Genomic DNA, 23,584 nt, shown 5'->3' with positions numbered 1-23,584 from the left:
TCACATAACAATTAATTCCTAGCTCTTTAAAACAATATAACATTCAAATTGTCCTTTTTTTGGCCCGGGCTAATAGAGCAAAAAGTGAAAATAAGCAAGAAGGACCTTATGAACTTCAACAAATGTTCCATCTTATCACAAATCGCGTGCGCAACATCACGAGGAACAGTGGGTGGTACATTGTGGGCATTACATCGGAGGACTACAGATCCCATAATTCCGCGGCACCGCACGGGGCGGGCTGGGTAATAGTCGAGCGCTGCGTTATGGGAGTTGTATGTACGTCGGAGGACTACAATTCCCATAATTCCGCGGGTAGGGATAGATGAATGTTGGATGGTTTGGTAACGGACAAATCCGAGTAACACCGACCGGGTAACGGGCTTCCGCTGACGAGGCTCGACCTCCCCTCACCTTCACTGGGAGTTAAAAGTGGTGGAGGAGGAGGAGGGGGCTTAGGGATTCGGTCCTCTCCACGACCAAATGGGCAGTAGCCGCGCTGTTGTGCGGCCTGAGGTGTGTTGAGCGGCTGGGCCAGCGCTCCCTTCTCCCGGTAACCGCCTTTACAGGGAGAGGGGATTCGGCCCATTTTCATATAGAGCGGGGCCGATAGGGGCTGCTCTTTGTCGGAGAGCCAGGAGGTTTCATTCCATAACACCCGGGAGGGAGAGCCGAGTTTGAATTTTTAAGAAAGGTGGGGGAGGGGGGTCCTGAGAAAGAATGAGTTAGAAGGAGGTGAGTCTGTGTTAACTGGAAACTGAACCAGGGAATGAGACAGCACAGGGAGGAGGGGAGGGGGGAGGGGGGGGGGAAGCCCTTTGGCCCATCCCTGGTGTGCTACCTCGGCTAGAGTTGTGCAACCCGTCCCAACTGGTTGTTTCCCCCAGAGCCTGATAATTGCCTTCAGGTATTTCGTCAGTTCTGCCTCAAACGCTATGTTCAATCTACTTCCATCACCCCCTTTCAAGCAGTGCATTCCAAATCGCAAATTTTTTTTACGTAAAAAGAAGTTTCCTCATGTTCTTTTGCCAATCACATTAAATCTGTCTCCCTCTGGTTATCAACCCTAGATTTCTGAGATTATAAGGGATTTGAGGGTCATGGGACCCAGGCTGGAAAGTAGAGCTCAGGCCAAGATCTGATCAGCCATATTCTTAGCAGGCTTGAGGGGCCAAATGTCCTACCCCTCCTCCTGTTTCTTATGTTCTGCTACTAGAAAGCTTCTCCTTATTTACTTTACGAAGCCTTCATGATTTTGAACACCTCCATAAAATCTGCTTTTAACCTTCTGTGCTGTTTGAAGAACAGCTTTTCCAGTGTCTGCACATAACTGAAATCCCTCATTTACCAAATTTTGGTATTTTTGATACATTTTGACAGGTGTGAGAACTAACTAAAGAGGAATTGTTACAGAGTCGTTAACAATCTGGCTTCTACACTACTTGCTGCTGTCTTCTGACAGGTAAGGTCTGTAATATAAAACAGGTTACACTATCATACTAAGATAAAAGCAAAAAACTGGATGCTGGAAATCTAAAACAAAAATAAAAATACCTGGAAAAACTCAACAGATCTGGCAGCATCTGTGGAGAGGAACACAGTTAACATTTCGAGTCCGTATGACTCTTCAACAGAACTAAGTAAAAATAGAAGAGAGGTGAAATATAAGCTGGTTTAAGAGGGGGTGGGACAAGTAGAGCTGGATAGAGGGCCAGTGATAGGTGGAGATAGCCAAAAGATGTCATAGACAAAAGGACAAAGAAGTGTTGAAGGTGGTGATATTATCTGAGGAATGTGCTAATTAAGGGTAGAACGCAGGACAAGCAAGGTACAGATAGCCCTAGTGGGGGTGGGGTGAGGTGAAGGAATCGAAATAGGCTAAAAGGTAGGGATAAAACAATGGATGGAAATACATTTAAAAATAATGGAAATAGGTGGGGAAAGAAAAATCTATATAAATTATTGGAAAAAGGGTTGGGGGGGGTGGGGGGGGGGAGTCGGAAAGGGGGTGGGGATGGAGGAGAGAGTTCATGATCTAAAATTATTGAACTCAATATTCAGTCCGGAAGGCTGTAAAGTGCCTAGTCGGAAGATGAGGTGCTGTTCCTCCAGTTTGCGTTGAGCTTCACTGGAACAATGCAGCAGGCCAAGGACGGGCATGAGAGCAGGGTGAAGTGCTCTCATGCCCACATGTCCATCCTTGGCCTGCTGCATTATTCCAGTGAAGCTCAACGCAAACTGGAGGAACAGCACCTCATCTTCCGACTAGGCACTTTACAGCCTTCCAGACTGAATATTGAGTTCAACAATTTTAGACCATGAACTCTCTCCTCCATCCCCACCCCCTTTCCGATCCCCCCCCCCTTTTTTTTCCAATAATTTATATAGATTTTTCTTTTCCCACCTATTTCCATTATTTTTAAATATATTTCCATCCATTGTTTTATCTCTACCTTTTAGCCTTTTTTGATTCCTTCACCCCACCCCCACTAGGGCTATCTGTACCTTGTTTGTCCTGCTTTCTACCCTTAATTAGCACATTCCTTAGATAATATCACCACCTTCAACAGCTCTTTGCCCTTTTGTCTATTGACATCTTTTGGCTATCTCCACTGGCCCTCTATCCAGCTCTACTTGTCCCACCCCCTCTTAAACCAGCTTATATTTCGCCTCTCTTCTATTTTTACTTAGTTCTGTTGAAGAGTCATATGGACTCGAAACGTTAACTCTGTTCCTCTCTGCAGATGCTGCCAGACCTGCTGAGTTTTTCCAGGTATTTTTATTTTTGTTTTACACTATCATACTGTTCTGAAAGCCCAATGTATTCAGAATTTGTCAGAATAACAATGAGGCTAATGGCACAAGTTGCTGTTTATGGTAAATTGAACTGTGACTCCAGGCAAGGTGCAGATGCGTGGTTAAAAGTATATATATATATATATATAAAAGTTGACGTCTGAATTTTGATGCTTTGCCATTAACTTTGTGAAATCGGTATCTTGTCATTGGCTTCCTTGATTTTTTTTTTACTTAAAATTTTCATTTATTACGAATCATAAGGAGCATGTTGTATCTGCCCATTAATTGCCAATTAAACTGGCCGCACTTGGCCATTACAAGCATAAGTACCCTCTAATGACAAAAGTGTTAATAATTGCGAGTTAACCTCAGGCACTGAAAATTAATCACACTAACCTCTCCAGTCTGGAATGTTTGGGACCATGGGATGATTTTGGAATTTCCTGGATTATGGAATGGCGTTTGAATGCCTAACCAGAAGTGTGTGAACCAAAAACACCGTAGCTATAAATATTTAACTGAAATATGAAACAGTGGAAAAAATGTACGGCAGCAATTAAAAATAGTTTTACTTACCCAATACTGTATCTTCCGTCTTTCCATTCCCAAAGTACTGGACTAAATTGTTGATGTGAATAGTTTGGGTCTGCTCAAAAATTTTGGGGTAACTGGTGTTTCTGAACTATTGATTTCCAGACTGAAGAGGGTCACATTTGTGATGCCTCATTCCTTTAGTATTTTTTATTTTGTGGGGGGGTGGAGAAAAGAGATAAATGTCACATTCTAACAACTTTTCCCCCTTTCCTTTCCTTGTCTCTCTTCATCCAATCTTTCCTCACTTTCTATATCCAACTTGACTTTACATTTGTCCCTTTTACGTCACCCTCCTTGTGGTTATTTCTCAATCCGTAAATGTCACTGTTTACTGAGAGAACCTGTTGGATGCCCTGTTCACTTGGGTCTAAGATGCCCAGTGTTCTGCCTGTGCCATTATCAGCTCACTCACCCTTTCATTAATTTGTGGACAAAACATTTTTGAGTTGAAGGTTGCAGGGCCAAATCTAATGAATGGCAGAGGGTGTTCATGCCCTGAAACAACACACTCTGGCCTACTGTTTTATGTTGTGACTTCCTGTTAAGCTTTGTTAAATGAGTTGGTGTACCTCACATGTATTGAAAGAATAAATATGACACACTGGAATTTCCATATGCTATGATAAAATTTATGGATTCACAGAAGGGTTGGCCCTGTGCAGCTTGTTTACTCTAGACTAAAGTATTGACTGCTGAGGAATTTCCCAGGAGAAAAAGTCATTGTATAGTGTACAATAGAGTAGGCTGAGGCACAGGTTATACTTTACTCTGGGTTGTGCAATTATTAATACACTCTTAAAATGTGTTTGGAAATGCTTCATTGTGTATGTTTTTAACTAGCCGAAGAAAACACTGATTAGAAAAACTTATAAGATTTGTATTGCATTGCTTGTTTGTAATTGATGATTATGGGGCAGGCAGGAAAGTGGAGTTGAAGCCCAAGTTCAGCCATGATCGTATTGAATGGCAGAGCAGACGTGGCTGGCTATATGGTCTACCCCTCTTATTTGCTTTGTTCTTGTGTGTGATTACCTGTTCTGGGAATGGAAATACCATGCTGATGTAGAGATGATATTTGTGAGATGGGGACAGTTACATAAAATTACGTAGAGCACATAGCACAGAAAAATCCCCTCTAGGCTGGTTACATAGCCACAAAAGTATCCTCACATTCCATTTACCTCACCTCAGCCTTTCAACATATCTTCCTGTTTCCTTTTCTCTGATATATCTGTCTAGTCCCATTTTAAACATTAAAATTATTTGCCTCAATCACTTCCTGTAGTAGTAAATTCTACATTTTGACCACTCTGAGTAAAGATATTTCTCCTTATTTCTCTGTTGGATTTATTAGTAACGACACACAAATATATGAATTAGGAGCAGGGAGCAGGTCATTTGGCCCCTTGAGCTGGCTCCATTTGATAAAATCATAGCTGATCTGATTTGTGGCCTCAACTACACCTATCTGCCTACCCCATTCCCTTACATTCTTGACTAACGAGGGAGTCAATCTAACTCAGCCTTAAAAATATTCAATGACCCTGCCTCCTCCACTTTCTGGGGAAGGGAATTCCACAGGCTGATGACCCTCTGAGAGAAATAAATTCTCCTCATCTCCATTTTAAATGGGAGACTCCTTATTTTCAAACTGTGCCCCCTAGTTCTGGTCTCTCCCACAAAGGGAAATATCCTTTCAGCATCCACCCTGTCAAGTCCCTTCAAGATCTTATACATTTCAATAAGATCACTCTCATTCTTCTAAACTCCAATGGATAAATGCCCAACCTGTCCGGCCTTTCCTTTATAAGATAACCCCTTCATCCCAGGAATCAATCGAGTGAACCTTCTCTGAACTCAACCACCTTGTACTTATGGCCCCTAGTTTTGGATTCTCCCAGTTAGAAATTTTTTCAGTGCATTTACCTTGTACAACCTGTTTTTATAGGCCTGTTATCAGGTCAGCTCTATGTGATCTCCCTTCTGAAGAAAAAAGCCCCCGCCTATTCAATTTCACCTGATAGCTGTTGTTTTAGATCTGCTACCATCCTTGCAAATCTTTTTTGCAAATTCTCTGGTGTTTTTTGTTCTTTTTATAGTATAGAGACCAGAAATGTGTTACCTGACCCAGATCCTCTACTTTTGAGTTCTCTACCCTAGAAATAAATCCCAATGCTTTAGTAGCATTTTTAATTGCTTTGCTGACCTGCGTTGCTAAGTATCCCTAGTTCATTGCTCTTCTCCCCCATTCAGTTTATTTATTTTCTAAGCTATAGGTGATGTTTCTATTTTTCTTACCAAACTCTCATTATGTTAAAGTTGATTTGTCACTCAATTGCCCAGTCTGCAAGTTTTCTAACATGCTGCAAAATGTTACATTCTTGCTTAGTGTTAGCTATGCCCCTAGTTTAGTATAATCTGCTAATTTTGATATTGAGTCCAAAATGATATGGGAGTGTTAAGTCTTGATGCTGGTGTGCACCTGTTTAATTTCTGCCAACAGTAGGTACAATCTGAGTAACCTTTGTGTATCCTTCCCTTGTCCCAGCAGAGAGAATGCCCCAAAATATTAGCTTTTCAAAGATGCAGGTGAGGTCTTGTAATTAAATGGACTGTCCATTAAAATACTATGCAATTCAGACCAAGAGATATCCAGCCCCTCTCCCCAGTTGCTGATAAGTTAGCTAATCTCATCAGGATAGTAGTTGGGGCTCTGTACTTGTTTTCTTTCACAATCAGCCAGGTTTCTTACTTCTGACTTTCTTCACACCCACTTTCTAGCAATTGTCTGCGTGGAGGTAATGCATAAGAACAAGATCCAGTTTAGCTGTATTAATCTTTCCCCTGCTGGTTGTCACTTTCTAGGTTCCTACATAAAGAGTTGCCACTTGGGTGAGGCACTGCATAGCTGCTGAGACTGTGCAACGGAACTCTAACAAGAGTCAACACCTAGAGGCAAATAGGGAAGAATTGAAATTTTAAAAATAAAAGTACATTTGGGTTGTGCTGCAATGGAAACAAGTGGATGAACTCTAAGTGTAGGAATTGAAGAACATAGCAGCTTTTGATTGTTACGCTATGGGGAAGGCTTTCGTTATTCCTGTTACTCTAACCTTCAGACGTGGGCGAAGATTATTAGGTGAGTCGGCATGGCAACATCGCTCCTTAAAACATTGAATATCTAGAAAATTTAATGCATTGATTTTTGGCAGTTTCTTCCCATGGCATTAGTTTACTAGGGCTACAAACCTAGGAAGTAATGTTTTGAAAGTTACCTGAAAACAAAACGTTGAAAGATTTTATAGTCATTAGAGTGGTTTGTCCACTTTTGTTTTAGTCCCAGCCGAGACTGCCGGAGGCTGACTGTTTGGAAGAGCATCAAAAGAGGCGAGGCAAAAAGGAAAGCTCAACTGGCTGAGAAGAGGCTCAGAAAAAAACAAGAGGCCAGCAAATCCTGCAGCGTCTCAGCCCACTGCCTTCATATGCAACAAATGCAGCAGAGACTGCCTGCCATGCCAGATTAGGGCCCCTGAACCACACCAGGCAGTTTAACATAAGAGTTGACCAACAAGGTGCTAACCATCATCTCTCAAGATGGAAGGCTACTAGAGGTTGGCCTTTGAGGAATGAAGTAGCTGCAAACCTGGGGAATGAAGTAGCTACAAACCTGGGGAATGAAGTAGCTGCAAACCTGAGGAATGAAGTAGCTGCAAACCTGGGGAATGAAGTAGCTGCAAACCTGGGGAATGAAGTAGCTGCAAACCTGGGGAATGAAGTAGCTGCAAACCTGGGGAATGAAGTAGCTGCAAACCTGGGGAATGAAGTAGCTGCAAACCTGGGGAATGAAGTAGCTGCAAACCTGGAGAATGAAGTAGCTGCAAACCTGGGGAATGAAGTAGCTGCAAACCTGGGGAATGAAGTAGCTGCAAACCTGGAGAATGAAGTAGCTGCAAACCTGAAAAAACCTTTAGTTTATCTAGGTACCCATTTCAACTACTTCCTCACAGGGTGTGACTGAACAATGATCTTAAAAGCACTCCCAGGTTAGCAGCTAAAGATAACTGCTCCAGACCCGATTTGTGTGTGAATTTTCAGTTCATACTAACATGCTTTTTGACAGTGTAACTCATTTTACAGTCCTGGATTGCGAACAGCAATGATAGTTGACTGCCAGAGAGGTTAGCGTAGCTGCTTTCGATATCATGGCTGCATATAACCGAGTTGTACCAATGTGCCCATGCAAAAACTAGGACAAAGTGAAGCCCTCCAGCAAATGGTGGTATAATTGGCACATACATGTTTGGTCTCAGAGACTGTAATCATTGCAGTTGTAGGTTATTACTACAGGAGCTCATCAGCAATATCTTTGGCCACCCATTTTCAGTTGTTTCATCAATGACCTTTTTCACTTATTATGAATAGATTGTTTACTGACAATTCCATCATATTCAGCTCCATCCTCAACTCCTCTGATAATGAAGCAACCCATATAAGCCTACAGCAGGACCTGGATCAGACCCAGGCTTGGCCTGGCAAATGGCAGGTAATCACACCACATAACTGAGATAATGTCCAGCTTGAACATGCAAAGGAACAGTGACCTGCTCAACTTTCAAAATCACTATCAGTGAACCCTCACCATCAGTGATTGCTGGTTGCCATTGGTCATAAGCTGAATTGGACCAGCCAAATCAGCTTATTTGTAATGGCTGTAAGGCATTTTGAAATGTTGAGGGTGTACAAAAAGCACTATAAATTTAGGTCTTTTTTCCTTTTTTTTAAGAACAGGGCAAAGACTGGTTTCACTGTAGAGAGTGAATCCCTCTCTGATCCCTCAAAGCTTCTTCACCATCTATAGCTCAAGTCAGGTGTGTGCCCTTAGCAGAATTGCATGTCATCCTCTGTGTCCATCACCATAGTAATCTATCCCTCATCATCCTTCTCAACCTGTCTGCAGCTACGAACATTGCTGACTACACCCTCTTCCTCCAGTGCCTCTCCTCTGTTGTCCAGTTGGGTGGAGGTCCCTTTCCTATCTATCCAGTTGTAGCCAGAAAATCAGCTGCAATGTCTTCTTTTCCCAGTCCTGCACTGTTGTCTCTGAAATAGCCAAGGATCTATCCTTGGCTGTCTCCTGTTTCTCATCTATATGCTGCCCCTTGGTTACATCAGTCAAAAGCACCGCATCAGATTTCACATTTACATTAGGGATACAGCTCTACCTCATCACCAGTACTCATGACCCCTTCCACTGTCTCTGATTTGTGTCACTTCTTGCCCAGTAGTCTATATTTGATAAACAGAAATTCCTTCCCAACTAAATATTGAGAAGACTGATTCTGTTGTCTTTAGTCCATGCCACAAACCCTAGCCTGTTGTCTCTCACAGCATCTTTCTCCCTGGCCACTGTCCGAGACTGAACCAGGCTGTTTGCAATCTTGGTGTTGCATTTGAGTTGAGCCCATATCCTCTCTATGACTAAGATTGCTCATTTCCCGTCCCTATTATTGACTACCTCCACCCCTGCCTCAGCTCACCTCAGACACTGAAGCAGTCCATGCCCAAACACAGCAAGACCTGGACGATATCCAGGCTTGGGCTGACAAGTAGCAAGTAACATTTCATGCCACACAAGTGCCATGCAATGACCATCTCCAACAAGAGAGAATCTAACCATCACCCCTTGACATTCAATGGCATTATCTTCACTGAATCCCCCACTGTCAACATCCTGGGGGTTACCATTGACCACAATCTAGCAATCCTGCAGTGAGTAACTCACATCCTGACTCCCAAAGCCTGTCTGCCATCTACAAGGCACAAGTCAGGATGGAATACTCTCCATTTGCCTGGATGAGTGCAGCTCCAACAACACTCAAGAAGCTCGACCCATCCAGGACAAAGCAGCCACTTGATTGATACCCCATCCACAAACATTCATTCTCTCCATCACTGATGCACAGTGGCAGCAGTGTGTACCATCCAAAAGATGCACAGCAGGAACTCACCAAGGCTCCTCAGCACCTTCCAAGCCCATGACCGCGACCTATTAGAAGGGAAAGGGCAACAGACACATGGGAACACTACCACCTGGAAGTTCCCCTCCAAGCCACTCACCATCCTGACTTGGAAATATATCACCGTTCCTTCACTGTTGCTGGGTCAAATCCTGGAACTGCCTCCCTAACAGAACAGTGGGTGTACCTATGCCACATAGACTGCACTGGTTCAAGAAGGCAGCTCACCACAACCTTCTCAAGGACAATGAGGGATGGGCAGTAAATGCTGGCCGAGCCAGTGAAACCCACATCCCATGAATGAATTTTTAAAAACCTGCTGATTCAGCAGTGCCATACCAATTCTGTGACTCTGTGAAACCCTCAACCATACTTTTGTTACCTCTAACCTCGACTGTTCCAATGTTCTCCTGATCCACCTCCTTCCTTTTACCCTCCATAAACTGGTGTTCAGCCAAATGCCTGCTGACTGCATCCTAGCTTGCACTGTTTGCCTATCATCCCTGTGCTCGCTGACCTATTTTGGTTCCTGTTGTGGCACACCTCAATTTTAAAATTATCACCCTTGTTTTCAAATCTCTCCAAGGCCTTGCCCTTCCTATCCCTGTAACCTCCTCCAGCCCTACAAGCCTCTAAGATCTCTGTAGTCCTCCAGTTCTGGCCTCTTTGCGTAGCCCTGATTTTAATCGCTCCACCAGCCTTCACTGCCTAGGTTCTAATCTCTGGAATTAACTCCCAAAAGCTCTCCACCTCGCAACCCCTTTCTCCTCTTTTTAAGATGGTGCTTAAAGCCTATATCTTTGACAAGCTTTTGGTCATATCCTAAAATTCTTATCTAGCTAAAGGTCAAATTTTGTTTGATATGTGCTCCTGTAAAGCGTCATTCAGGCAACAGTGCATATTTCATCTAAAAAGCTTGCCATTTATATATAATGAAAGTAGCAACACTCAAACTTGATACCTCCAGAAGAGGCAGTGGCATAGTGGTATTGTCACTGGACTAGTATTCTAAAGACCCAGGGTAATGCTCTGGGGACCGGGGTTGAATCCCACCATGACAGACAGTGAAATTTGAATTCAATAAAAGTCTGGAATGAAAGGTCTAATGGTGACCATGAAGGTCGGTTGTCGTAAAAATCTACTCTTAGGGAAGGAAATATGCTGACCTTACCAGGTCTGGCCTACATGTGACTCCAGACCCACAGCAATGTGGTTGACTCTTAATTGCCCTTGTTCAGATGGCATTTGGGGATGGGCAAAAAATGCCCACACCCCATTAATGAATTTTTTTTAAAAAGAGAACAGTTTTCATGGTTTATCCTTGTGCCATTCAGTATCTACAGGATGCATTACAGCAATTGACCCTAGACTGCTTGGATAGGATCTCCTTCCTCTGGACCTCTAGCACTGAAGGACAGGCAGCAGTGCTGGAGGAACACCAAGCCCTACATCACATACCATCCTGATTAAGACATATTTGGTGCGGGATCATTGCCTCCTCCCATTATTATCCCAGCACCAGAAAGACAACAGTCATTCAAGAAGGCTCACCACTACTACCACCTGCTCAGAGTAACTGAGTGACAAATGCAACCTTGCATTCCAAGAACAAAATAAAAACTCTTTTTGGATGATCTGATTAGTTACTTATTTCACATTTGCAGGAATGCAGAAAGAAAACCGGAGATTACACAGTTTGTGTTGGATCTCACATAACATTGCCTTTGTGTTTTTCTTTTAAAGTCTTGGAAGTTAAAGAAATTGACTGAATCTAGCTACAAGATGGACAGGATTCCTGTGTCAACCATAGAGCTGATCTGCTTGGGGTCGAGCTTTGCATTTTCTGGGTTGTTTTGCTACTTGTATAGAAAGAAAAGAGCAACAGTGCAGGTGCTAAAGGTAAGAGTCATTCTTTTCTAGCAGATTCCTCCCCCCAAATACAAATTTCTGTGGCTTTCATTTTAACTTCTCTTGGGAGGCAGAACTGTCAGTGATATTTTTATGATGGACTGATATAGATTCAGGCAAATTCTTCAGTTTCCAAGACTTAAAAAAAATAACAAAAGCAGTGTTCTGTGAGATAACACTTCCCTGAATCATTTCTCCCCAGTGAAGTAAAGTATTTCACCTGCGCTGCATTCAATGGAATACCCTGACACACATAACTGTAGTCTGTTCAGTGTGCTCAATGGTATTGAGGATTTGACAAATGTGATATTAAATTACCATGGCATCTTTCTAGTGGAAAGGATCCAGAACAAGGGAGCATAATATTTAATTTGAACTGATAATTTAGGAGTGAAATCAGAAAACATGTTTTCAGTGTTGTGGAAATCTAGAACTCTCACCCCCAAAAGGTGATGAATGCTAGATCAATAAAAATTTATTTGGGGTTTATAGATTTAGTTGGATAAGGGTATCAAGGAATATAGAGCAAAGGCGGCAGAATAGAGTTGCGGTACAGATCAGCTATGATCTAATTGAATTGCTGAACAGGCTCAAGGGATAGAATGGCCTCGTCCTGTTCCTATGTTCCCTATTAGCTCACTTGTTTCTTTTTTTTAAATTAGGAAGCTCCAAAATTTCAGATCAACAAGCAGTTGGTGGAATTTCTGAATGCCACTCCAGGCAAATGTGTGGAGTATGCTGTTGTGGAAGGTGAGGCTTATTGATTTTCTATTTATTGTGATACATTTCCAACTGCCCAGTTGTAAGACTAGTGATGTTGATCAGTAGAAGGGAAAATCAGGCCATTTCCATAACTGGTAACCAATTCAGGCAGTAGAGTGAAAATCAACCCCAGTCTGTCATTTGTCTTTTTTATTCAGAGCATTTAAATATTGAAAACATAATCTAGATACTGTGCTTTATTCAAGGAGAAAAGAGGCTACTACTTTTCTTGGCATTCCAGTTACAAAAATCAGGTGGTGCTTTTGATCACCTATAGTTAAAAAACTGCTGACCTAAAGAAGCAAATGAGAGCATAGTTAAAGTTTGAGAATGTCCAATGGTTAAGGGCTGGCCGGTACAGTCCATAAAGAATGGTTGTGTTTCAAGGTCACCCCTCCTTTACTGACTTCACTCAAATGCATCATCGTCACTGTTGGGAAGTAGAAATCAAGGCTTTATGGGTTAAATTGCGATTATTTCTAGATGGACTTGTTTTGATGAAATATGGGACACATCTGGAGATGATGCTTAATAGCAATGCACTTTCCCTTTTTCTAAGCAACTAGATTAAGCAACAGTTAAAGGAGTGTACTGCAAGAAAAGATCCCACAATAGTCTTATTCTGCAGTATATGGAATAAAAGTACTTCAGGTATCTTTTCAAAGCTATGGGGTTCCATCATTTATTTATTCATCAGAAGGAAGGCTACCAGGCCTGGCAATGAGCACTTCCTAATTTTGTCATATTGTCAGCATCAAAAATTCCCAGGGATGGCAGGATATGTTTTGATGAAGAGTAAAGTCTTAACGTTGCTTTAGCACCAGGCTTTCAAAATTATCTACTTTTACCAAGTTTCCCTATCAAATTGCGTTTCTGATAATTGTTGGAAGGTTCTTTCTCTGACCGTGCATCAGATAGGATCATTGTATCCGGCAGAGGTGGACAACTTTCAGCCCATCAACCTAGACTTAATTCAGATATAGTCCCGGAGGTGAAGGGACTGCATGACTTGCCCTGCAATAAGGTTATGAGGAAAAATAAATAAATTAGGTTAACGTTGCTCTTAATTGAGTCAGCCATCTAGGGGGATTTACAAGATTGGCCCTCGCACAGCCTTACCTCCCAGCACTGCTCTGCTGAAAGTAGTGAACAATATGTCAAGTTAAAACTTCTCAAAGCAGGCAAATAAATGTGTTGCAATCACTGTCAAACATGATGAAAACCAGTAGATAGTATTATTTGAAGCACAAGATTGAGTTTTTTTTTCTTAGCCTCTTCTGATGCTGGGTATTTTTTCCTGTTATTTATTCATAGAAGGGTGATGCTATTATTGTACAATGTTGCCTGAAAAGCATCTTTTTTAATAAAAACAATTCCTGCTGCTGTGCTGCAATATTTGATTTGCCACATGTTAATGCCATGCTTGGTATCTTTTGGGTGTAAGGTTTTTGGGTTTTTTTTTTGGCAGAGTCCATATGTTTTGGTTAGCAGTTGAAGTATTAAAACATCTGATACTGAAAACTATGCGAAAAATGGAAATATCACCCTGTGTTTGTGTTAATTGCTTTTTTGGGCCTACAGAGCATATCAGCAACTTTACAGTTGCATCCACAGAATGTTCTGATGCTGTCAAATCCAATGTTAACAGTGTAATATATGCTTTAGCCTCTGAAGCAAATGTGAACTGGTTAGCTTGAGTGAAATAAATGAGTGATGCATTTGTTGGATATTTGGGCAGTTGCAATACCAGTTTTCTGCCACTAGATAGCACATGTGTGCTTCCTAAAGATAGTTGAAACGTGACAGTTTAAAAAAAACATGCAAAATACTCTGAAATAAAGATGAATATGCTGGAAATTCTCAGCAGGTCAGGTAACTTCTGTGGAGAGAGAAACAATTAATGTTTCAGGTCAATAAGCTTTCAGCAGAAATTGAAAAAACATTGGAAGTGAAATCTTTGTTTGCCAAACTATATTTTTCCATCAAATTTATTTTGCTATATTTGCCTCAGAAAATGTGCCCTGTAAAGAAGTTTCTTCACAAGCTGGTGTTGCCTGTATTTGCAGACTGCATTGATAGAGTCCAGAGACACACACAGACTATTTTGCCAAAGAGCTATCCAATTGGTTCCATTTCCCTCACCTTTTCCCATAGTACTGCAATTGTTTCCCCTTCACATATTTAGCCAATTCCCTTCTGAAAATTAACTTTGAATCTGCCCCCATCACTGTTTAGGCAGTGCATTCCAGATCAGAACAACTGTGTTCCTCATCTGGTTCTTCTGCCAATTACCTCTGGTCTCTGAGCCTTCTACCACTCTGTCAAACTCCTGTATAGTCTTGAACACCTCTTAAATCATCTTAACTTTGTGTTCCAAGGAAAACAACCCCTGCTCCTCTAGTTTCTCTATGTAACTGAATTCCCACATTCCTGGTACCATTCTAGTAAGTCCTCTGCACTCTCTGTTATGATCTTGAAATCCTTCTGAAAGTATGGTGCTTGGATCTGGATATGCTATTCCAGCTGTGGCCTGACCAATGTTAATAAAAAAATTAATATAACTTCCTTGCTTTGGTGTTCTCTCTGTTTATAAAGCCAAATATCCCATATCCTTTTTTAACTGCCTTCTCAATGTGTTCTGTCACCATCAAAGATTTGTTTATGTACAGCAGCAAATTCCATTTATATAGCATGTTTGATGTAATATAACATCACAAGATGCTTCAGAGGAATATATAAAGCAAAATTAGACACCCAGCCACCTAATACATTAGGACAGCAGATGGCCAAAAGTTTGGTCAATGAGGTACTCCCCCAGATCTCTCTCTCCTTTCATCCTGTTTAAAGTTGTACCATTTAATTTATATTGCTTTTTCAGACATTCCTGTTAAATTACAACTGCAACATGTCTGCCTAATTTACCAGTCTGTCTATATTTTCCTGCACTGACACTTTGTGTAACATCTGTTCCCTTTAATTTCCCCCTGTTGACATACTTTGCTTTTGCTTGATGCTTCCTAGCGGCAATGAAACGAATTTGGAATCTGGTGTCTGAAATCGCAACAATCGTGTCCCACCACTCTAGTGCAGTATGCTGATATTCTAACTTGCTGCACCATGCTTACCAGAAGCAATTTGCCCTGTATTTCACGAGTAGGTGCTGAGTTTCTTTTTTCTATGTATTTAGGCAACAGTGAATGTGTGTATTGTGTTAACCTATTTGCTGTTCAATCTCATGTCAAGGCCACACCTGGAGTACTTAGAGCAGTTCTGGACACCACCCCTTAGGAAGGATATATTAATCTTGGAGGGAGTGTCGTGCAGGTTCACCTTAATGATTTCTGGACTCCAAAGGTTAAATTACAAGGACAAGTTACAAACTAAGGTTGTATTCCCTGGAATTTAAAAGGTGAGGGGTTAATTTGGTTTAAATTCCAAAAATATTAAGGAGAACAGGTATGGCACATATAAACTATTTATGCTGGAAAGGGAATCTAGCTCTGGGGCATAGTCTAAAAATTGAACCAGATCTTTTCAGGAATCCAATTAGGAAGCAGTCGACACAAAGATTGGACCTCTTATCCACAAATGGCAATAGATGCTTGATCATTGTAAACTTTAAATCTGAGCTGGATAGATTTATCCAGAAATATTAAGGGATATGAGCAAAGTGTGTGTGTGTCATTGTCCTAAAACTTCTCGACATTCTGTACAGTCAGCCCTGTCCTAAAACCCCTCAACTTTCTGGACAGTCAGCCCTGTCCTAAAACCTCTCAACTTTCTGGACAGTCAGCCCTATCCTAAAACCTCTCAACTTTCTGGACAGTCAGCCCTATCCTAAAACCTCTCAACTTTCTGGACAGTCAGCCCTGTCCTAAAGCCCCTCAACTTTCTGGACAGTCAGCCCTGTCCTAAAACCTCTCAACTTTCTGGACAGTCAGCCCTATCCTAAAACCTCTCAACTTTCTGGACAGTCAGCCCTATCCTAAAACCTCTCAACTTTCTGGACAGTCAGCCCTGTCCTAAAACCTCTCAACTTTCTGGACAGCCAGCCCTATCCTAAAACCTCTCAACTTTCTGGACAGTCAGCCCTGTCCTAAAGCCCCTCAACTTTCTCGACAGTCAGCCCTGTCCTAAAGCCCCTCAAATTTCTGGACAGTCAGCCCTGTCCTAAAACCCCTCAACTTTCTGGACAGTCAGCCCTGTCCTAAAGCCCCTCAACTTTCTGGACAGTCAGCCCTGTCCTAAAACCTCTCAACTTTCTGGACAGTCAGCCCTGTCCTAAAACCTCTCAACTTTCTGGACAGTCAGCCCTGTCCTAAAACCTCTCAACTTTCTGGACAGTCAGCCCTATCCTAAAACCCCTCAACTTTCTGGACAGTCGGCCCTGTCCTAAAACCTCTCAACTTTCTGGACAGTCAGCCCTATCCTAAAACCTTTCGACATTTCTGGACAGTCAGCCCTGTTCTAAAACCTTTCGACACTTCTGGACAATCAGCCCTGTCCTAAAACCCCTCAACTTTCTGGACAGTCAGCCCTGTCCTAAAACCCCTCAACTTTCTGGACAGTCAGCCCTGTCCTAAAACCTCTCAACTTTCTGGGCAGTCAGCCCTGTCCTAAAACCTCTCAACTTTCTGGACAGTCAGCCCTATCCTAAAACCTTTCGACATTTCTGGACAGTCAGCCCTGTCCTAAAACCTTTCGACATTTCTGGACAGTCAGCCCTTTCCTAAAACTCCTCAACTTTCTGGACAGTCAGCCCTGCTCTCATGTCTTGTCACTAGATTTTACCTTGCCGAGATCGAAATCACGTAGCTGAAAAAGGGAGCGCCATTGTGTGTGTGTGTGTGTTCACAATCAGATTTGAATTTGAATTTTAGGGCAATTATCTGTCTTCCTGCATCCTCTATAAACCGTAATGTGTTAGATTTTCAAGTTTCTGTTCAACTGATGTGCTTACCCAAACAGGTATCACTCGACCAGTTGGGGAGAGTCTGCGGAGCCATTATCAAGATGACTGCACTGGGGTAATGCAGCGTCTCATTTTGAAAGAGCACAAACTGATCTGGAACAATTTGGCTAGGAGTTGGTATGTGTCCATAACAATTCGACTTCAAATATAATTTTTCATTTCTCGTGTTTACATATATTCTATTGTATAGCATTATATTCTTGAAGGTTAAGACCAGATTTTAAAAAAACCTCTCTGAAATAAGAAAAAATCTATCTCAGTGGTTCCTGTAAAATAAACTGCAAGGGTGATTCTTTTGAAGGTGACCTTTGAAAATTCCATGTACTGCTGTGAGAGCAGTTTTACAGCACTGCTGCCCAAGCAAATACCTGTATCTATTTCTGTAGTTAGGAATGCAATTTCCTATTGCAATACAGTTTAAAAACTTGCTCTGAATTAACAATTGTGTAAAATGAGGGTTAGAATAATCACCACATAACCACCCCTTGCAAAAGATGTTTTTATGCTCCCGAAAGAACAACCATTACTCACTACAGTAAGATTCGAGTGTTACTTTATCATTTTTTTTTATATAAAGCTATTTTTCACACCATTTTTTGAGTAAGAATATGGTTTGAGAAGAGAATAATGGTCAGGAAAATGTCATAGTTTTGTTGCTGCTTGATAAACTTTCTGCAATTTACCAGTATTTACTATACCACGTGCTTGAGATGTGTGTATATGCCTAGGTTTTCAAAGATTAAATATATTACAGTAGTTTGATGATGCATGGAAAGCTGAAGAATGGACTCTGGTCAGCCTTCTGCAAAGAAGCAAAATTGAAAGCAGGGAGTTACCCTGGATCAAGATGTTGGACCCTGTCAGAGTATCAATGGCAGTGACACGGAGGCAGTAACCTCGGGGAGGCAGTGGTGTAGTGGTATTGTCACTGGACTAGTACTCCAGATACCCAGGGTAATACTCTAGGGGCCTGGGTTCGAATCCTACCGCAGCAGACGGTGAAATTTGAATTCAGTAAAAAAAAATCTGGAATCCCACCACAGCAGATGGTGAAATTTGAATTCAATAAAAAGTCTGGAATTAAAAGTCTAATGATGACCATGAAACCATTGTCAATACTCATAAAAACCCATCTGGTTCACTAATGTCCTTTAGGGAAGGAAATCTGCCATCCTACATGTGACTCCAAACCCACAGCAATGTGATTGACTCTTAAATGCCCTCAGTTCTCAAGGGCAATTAGGCAATTAATGCCAATGACCCCACATTGCATGAACGAATAAAAAAGACACATGAAGTGATACAATACTTGTATTTTTTTCTTAAATCACATTACTCTGAGATTTTTATTTTATCTTTTTATTTTATTAGCTATATGCATAAAAGTATATTGTTGTCTGCCTAATGTAAACATTTTCTTCCTCAACAGGAACGATAGTGAACGGATTATACACCAAAAAGAGAATGTTGTGCCCTTTGATCTGATATCCCCTGAAGGAGGGAAAAGTGCAATCCGTGTGATGAACCCACTGGAGGCTTCGGGGCTGCAGTTTGAAACTGTATATGAACGATTTCACCAAGCTGCACAAGGTTTCACTGATATCATTGGGCACTACCTGAGTGGTGAGAAGCCCAAAGGCTTCTTGGAAACTGAAGAGATAGTCCGTGTTGGAGCCACTTTAACAGGAATTGGAGAACTTGTTTTGGATTCTGACAAAATTATCAAGCTCCAACCTCCTAAAGATGGTTTGGAATATTTCTTAAGTACCTTGGACTTCCCAAGCATCCTGAAACAGCAGGAGTCAAGTGTTAAACTTTGGAAGGTGCTCATGACCATCTGCACCCTAACTGGCATTGCAGTGATCATGGTTGTCCTGCGCAGGATGTACCATGAGTTCAGTGAGAAACAGGAGCTAGAAGAAATGAGGAAGAGCTACAAACGGTTCAATGAAAGCAGACGTATCCCAGGTTCGACAGCAGATGATGAAATACCAGAGAATGCGTGTGTGATTTGTTTATCTAAACCACGGGAATGCGTGTTCCTGACCTGTGGGCATGTTTGTTGCTGCTACGATTGTCATCGGGCTCTTCCCTCACCAATTTGTCCAATCTGTAGAAGTTGTATTGTTAGAGTAGTTCCTCTTTACCAAGCATGAGAGAGAATTACACACGCAAGCAAATCTATCAAGTGCCTTTAATTGCTGATCTGCGCCAGAATGTCAAGCTTTCGTGTTTATGTAGTGACACCCTCCCGTTGCCATACCTTCACTTCAACGGTGTGTTATTTTCTGAGATTCCCTCTGGCTTTAGCCACTGCAGCTAGGTTGGGCACTCAGGTTTCTGAATATGCGATCATAACTGTTATCATTCATATACTAATTGACTATTGACCTTTGTTCAAAAGTGAGGTTCATCAGTATCATCTGATACATGTTATGCAGTCATCCAGTTATAGTTAGGACCAAAAAAGACCTAGTCAAGCTAGTTAACCTGCATGGTATTGATAGCAGATGGAATTTTTAACAAGGCACCCTTGGCCCATATGAGACAAACCATCATGAGATAAATTGGAAACAATGAACATAAGCAGCTATTCCCAGCCAGTGTTTCACAGTGTCATTTTACTTTAACATGATGCAAGAAGGCACATTAAAGCAGAATGGCATGCTGGAGTCACTTTGACTTCGGTTGCAGTATGGATTAGTTCCTCCACAATCTACAATTGTGTCAATATGTTGACTTCAAAAACAACTTAATCAACATTTTTTCTGCATTGGAAAATATCTTCATTAATAATAAACAGTACGCCTAGTGCCAGGGAGGTGAGACTAGAAACATGAGTGAACGATTTACCCCCTGTTCTGGCACTCCCATCAATCTATTCTTTATTTCCCAGCTCCTTCCAGTTTTCTTATTGTTTTACAATCATTCACAAGCAAGAAATACTATAAGTGGAAAAGCCAGTGGCATGATAATTTATATTGTCAAAGCTGAATACCTGCAATTTATGATCTTAGTCATATAGGTAACAGAAGTTGTCACTGTTAGTACTACTTGGTACTTTTGCACTGAAATTGATGACATCTCTGCCTAGTTCCATGATTGCTTTCTACCATGACAAAAGAGAATGACGTTTTTCATTGGCACTGGGAATGCTGGGATAGTGCTGTAACTTTCAAATGTGGCAAATGGAGGCAAAAATAGAGAAGGAAAGGAGAGCAAAAGGGTTTGAAGGCCATGGAGTAAAAAGGAAAAAGAAAACTTGAGAGATGTGCAGTGGACAGAAAGTGTCCAATGTTTTTTAAAATGTGAAAACTGTCTAAAACTTTGCTTATGAGCAGTTTTTACGGGCCTGTTTGTGAATTATAATCTTGTACTAGAAGGAGTAATACTATGAGGTGAGTTTGTATTTTCCTGTGTTGTATGTTAGATTGACAACAAATTGCATCTGGACTGTCAATTATTTCCTAGTTAAATTTATATGTATGATGACTTAATTCTGGTTTTGTGATAGGTCTTTGTTTCCTCATTTGGTTTTGATGTTGACAACAGTCTGTAGTGTAAAGCATCTCCTTACTATGACTCCTTTTGTCACAAACTAAGAATTTCCAATTACGGATGCTGTATTTATAGTTCTGTAATTCTGATTTACTTTTAAATGCACACTGGCTTGGTAACTAGAGCATTTTGTGTTTTTCTCATCTAAAAATGCTGCCTCATTGCCAGTGGCTCCCGTATATTAGTCTGTAATACCTCATGGTTTGGTTATAAAACATTATATGAGAAGCCAAATGAAATTATTTTTCAGAGCTGTGTTCTGGTAATTGTAGCTGATTTTTAAAAAGCGATACAAGGCAATAATTATTTTTCTGTTGTAGGAAGTAAACATATTAGTATGTAACAGTTATTGAGATATATATGTGGGTGTATGACAAAGACTAAATAAAAACATCTCTACTGATGACAATTACCTGAATTCTATCAACTTATGATAAACTACTTTTTCACAGGACTGATGTTCTTTTTTAATGGAGTACAGTAATTACTTCTGTTGGAAAAGAAAGATGAATTTGCATTTCTATGGCTCTTTTTACATCCTTGTAGCATCCCAATGAACTTTACAGGCAGTAAGTTATTTTGAGGTGTAATCACTGTTTCATAGGCAAACATGAAAGCTAATTTGCACACAGCAAGGTCTCAACCAACACTTAAATAAATGACCAGTTAATCTGTTTTTGGTGGTATTGGCTGAGGGGTGAATTTTAGCCAAGACGTAATGGGGTTGGGGGTTACTCCCTGCTCTTTCTCAAACCAGCATGGAACCTTTTATTTCCACCTAAACACACAGTTGTATACTTCAGTAAATCTCTCTCTTCCTTATTACACAACACAAATTGGGTGGAAAAACAATGGCTGCAGTTCCACAAGATAAAAGTTTGAGTAAAAAAGTGCAACTTTGATGTAAGACTGCTTTCCAAGTGTTGTTATGACACAGCAGTTGGTAAATGCTGAGTTATTTATATCCCAGAGGGAAACTTGAACAACTGTCATAACCTATATTTTCAATTGGTATGTTTGAGATGCAGCTCTGAATTCAGGACAAAGACCACCGAGCCTCGAAAGGTTTTTCATATAAAACTAAATTAAACATTTATTAATTTAACAACAAATTAAACACATACAAATGTCTACAAATTACTACCATAATAACTTTTAAATAAACCCCCAAATTAATCACTCCCAAGTAAATCTCCACCAAGCCAACAATAACCTATAGACTTTAAACAGACACCAGGCAAATCAAAAATTTGACCTTATGAATTCACAATGAGGTTCCTTGCAATTTGGTTTCTTTGCAAGCACAGTTGTAGGCTTACAGGCTGGTTAGAACTTAAATTCTCTGTCTTCTACGCAAACTCCTTTCTGTTTATACCTAGCTTTTCCTTTGAATCTAAATTTTCCATTGTATCCTAGGCTTTTAACGTCACATCTTCTAACAATAACATTTTCATCCCACTAATTATATAAGTAATATAAACACGTTGCTTGGTGTCTCCCAGCTAGGTGCAAGATTTCACCCGTGACACCTATGTTTCTAAACTTCTCCATATTTATTGAATTACCATTTTAAACCTTCTTTCTATACATCAAAGCACCCAGACTAGCTGGCTTTAATCCAATTAAGATACACACACACACATAGATACAGACCCCACTACAGTTTCAATATAAAAATAATTTCCAATAACATTGTAGACATTATCTTTTCATAACATTGTCATAATCTTGGGGTTCTAGTAATTGGATGCGTTGCTTGCACTTCCGTACTCCTCAATTAAATTACAGCTATGTAACAATCTCCAGTCTCAAATTTATTTTCTTTATACCACTTGAGTTGGCCAAGACTGCAGCAGTTCAAGAAAAGCAGCACAGCACTACCTTCTCGAGGGCAATTAGGGATGGGGATGCCCACATCCCATGAGCGAATATAAAAAAGTGAACTTCCTGCTTTTCCTAAAAATACCATGGGGCCTTTTACATCCAATGAATTCAAAATTATAAAGTAAAAACCTTGCTGCCTGTGATCCAGTGCCATACAATATATAATGTCTCCAAAAGCTTTAAAACCTGGTCGAATCACTAGCAAGTTTTATTATAATAGACTGAACATAAGCCTGTAAAGGAGATCTGCTTGTTTTTGAGAGTATTAATTCATTATTTAGACGTGTCTTGTAGCAATGTTACATTTTGTAATGAGTGCTTCTCAAAATTGACATTGTAATTCCAGGAACTTAAATGTGCACCAGTTCCATTCTAATGAAAGGAATCAAAAGAATTAGTTATTTGTATTTTTGCCCTCCCTTAAGTGGATTCACTAATTTGTATTGAAGCTATTCTGAATGTTTGCAGTCTCACTTTGATCTGTATAATCATTTGCAAGCAGTTTTAGACTTCACTAATGCAACAAATGAACTTGTAAATAAATAAAACTGATGATTGTGGTCATCACTGTTTAAGGATCAGTGCTAAAATTATTTTCAGACCATTTTGGGTTTTTCTAAATCTGGAATATTGTAACCTCATCGAACTTCTGTTCTGTGTAAAATGATAGATTGATTACTCAATATTTGCACTACAGTCAACTGAGTTTGGATTTTGATATGGAAACGTGATCTGAATTATGAGTTCAGGTTCCGAATCTCTTGACTGTTGGCTGGAATTCAACGTTAGAAAATGTACTAACTTCTAGATAAGAGTGTTTGGCAGAGTTTAGTGGGGATACAGTGTGGAGTGTCGAGCCTGCTTTAGGTAGTTTGCTAAAAATAAATGAACTCTTAATCAGTTCAAGGTGGCTAATTAGAACAGATTTCAGGACTATTTTTGCTTGAAGGATTTGCAACCTAAAATTAAAGTTTTCGAAGCAAAGCCATATTGTGAGACCAGACGAAGTGACTAAATAAGAATTTTAAAAGGCCAAGCAAAATTGTAGCTAGTTTGGTCATCAGATAGTGGTATAATTGATCCACGTTTT

General features: G+C 40.6%; 1 protein-coding gene across 6 annotated transcripts; it reads left to right on the top strand.

Moving 5' to 3' along the window:
- The first annotated feature begins 300 nt into the window (after nt 1–300).
- On the top strand, nt 301–21,028 carry mul2 (mitochondrial E3 ubiquitin protein ligase 2). 6 transcript variants are annotated; one of them, XM_078564062.1, is made up of 7 exons: nt 301–553; nt 1,381–1,462; nt 7,846–7,936; nt 11,154–11,309; nt 11,981–12,068; nt 17,049–17,169; nt 18,482–21,028. In XM_078564062.1, exons 4-7 carry the CDS (start codon nt 11,193–11,195, stop codon nt 19,206–19,208), a joined length of 1,053 nt encoding a protein of 350 aa, XP_078420188.1. In that variant the 5' UTR covers nt 301–553; nt 1,381–1,462; nt 7,846–7,936; nt 11,154–11,192; the 3' UTR covers nt 19,209–21,028. The 6 variants fall into 6 exon arrangements, with proteins under 6 accessions (XP_078420188.1, XP_078420190.1, XP_078420185.1 ...); XM_078564064.1 differs by having other exon boundaries at nt 7,816–7,936; XM_078564059.1 differs by lacking the exon at nt 7,846–7,936 and adding an exon at nt 5,945–5,982.
- The last annotated feature ends 2,556 nt before the right edge of the window (nt 21,029–23,584 follow it).

The sequence above is a fragment of the Cetorhinus maximus genome, chromosome 19 (genome assembly GCF_964194155.1).
Source record: "Cetorhinus maximus chromosome 19, sCetMax3.hap1.1, whole genome shotgun sequence".
Taxonomy (NCBI): Eukaryota; Metazoa; Chordata; class Chondrichthyes; order Lamniformes; family Cetorhinidae; genus Cetorhinus; species Cetorhinus maximus.
Note: the sequence above shows the minus strand (reverse complement) of the source record. Positions and strands in the feature narration are given on the sequence as shown.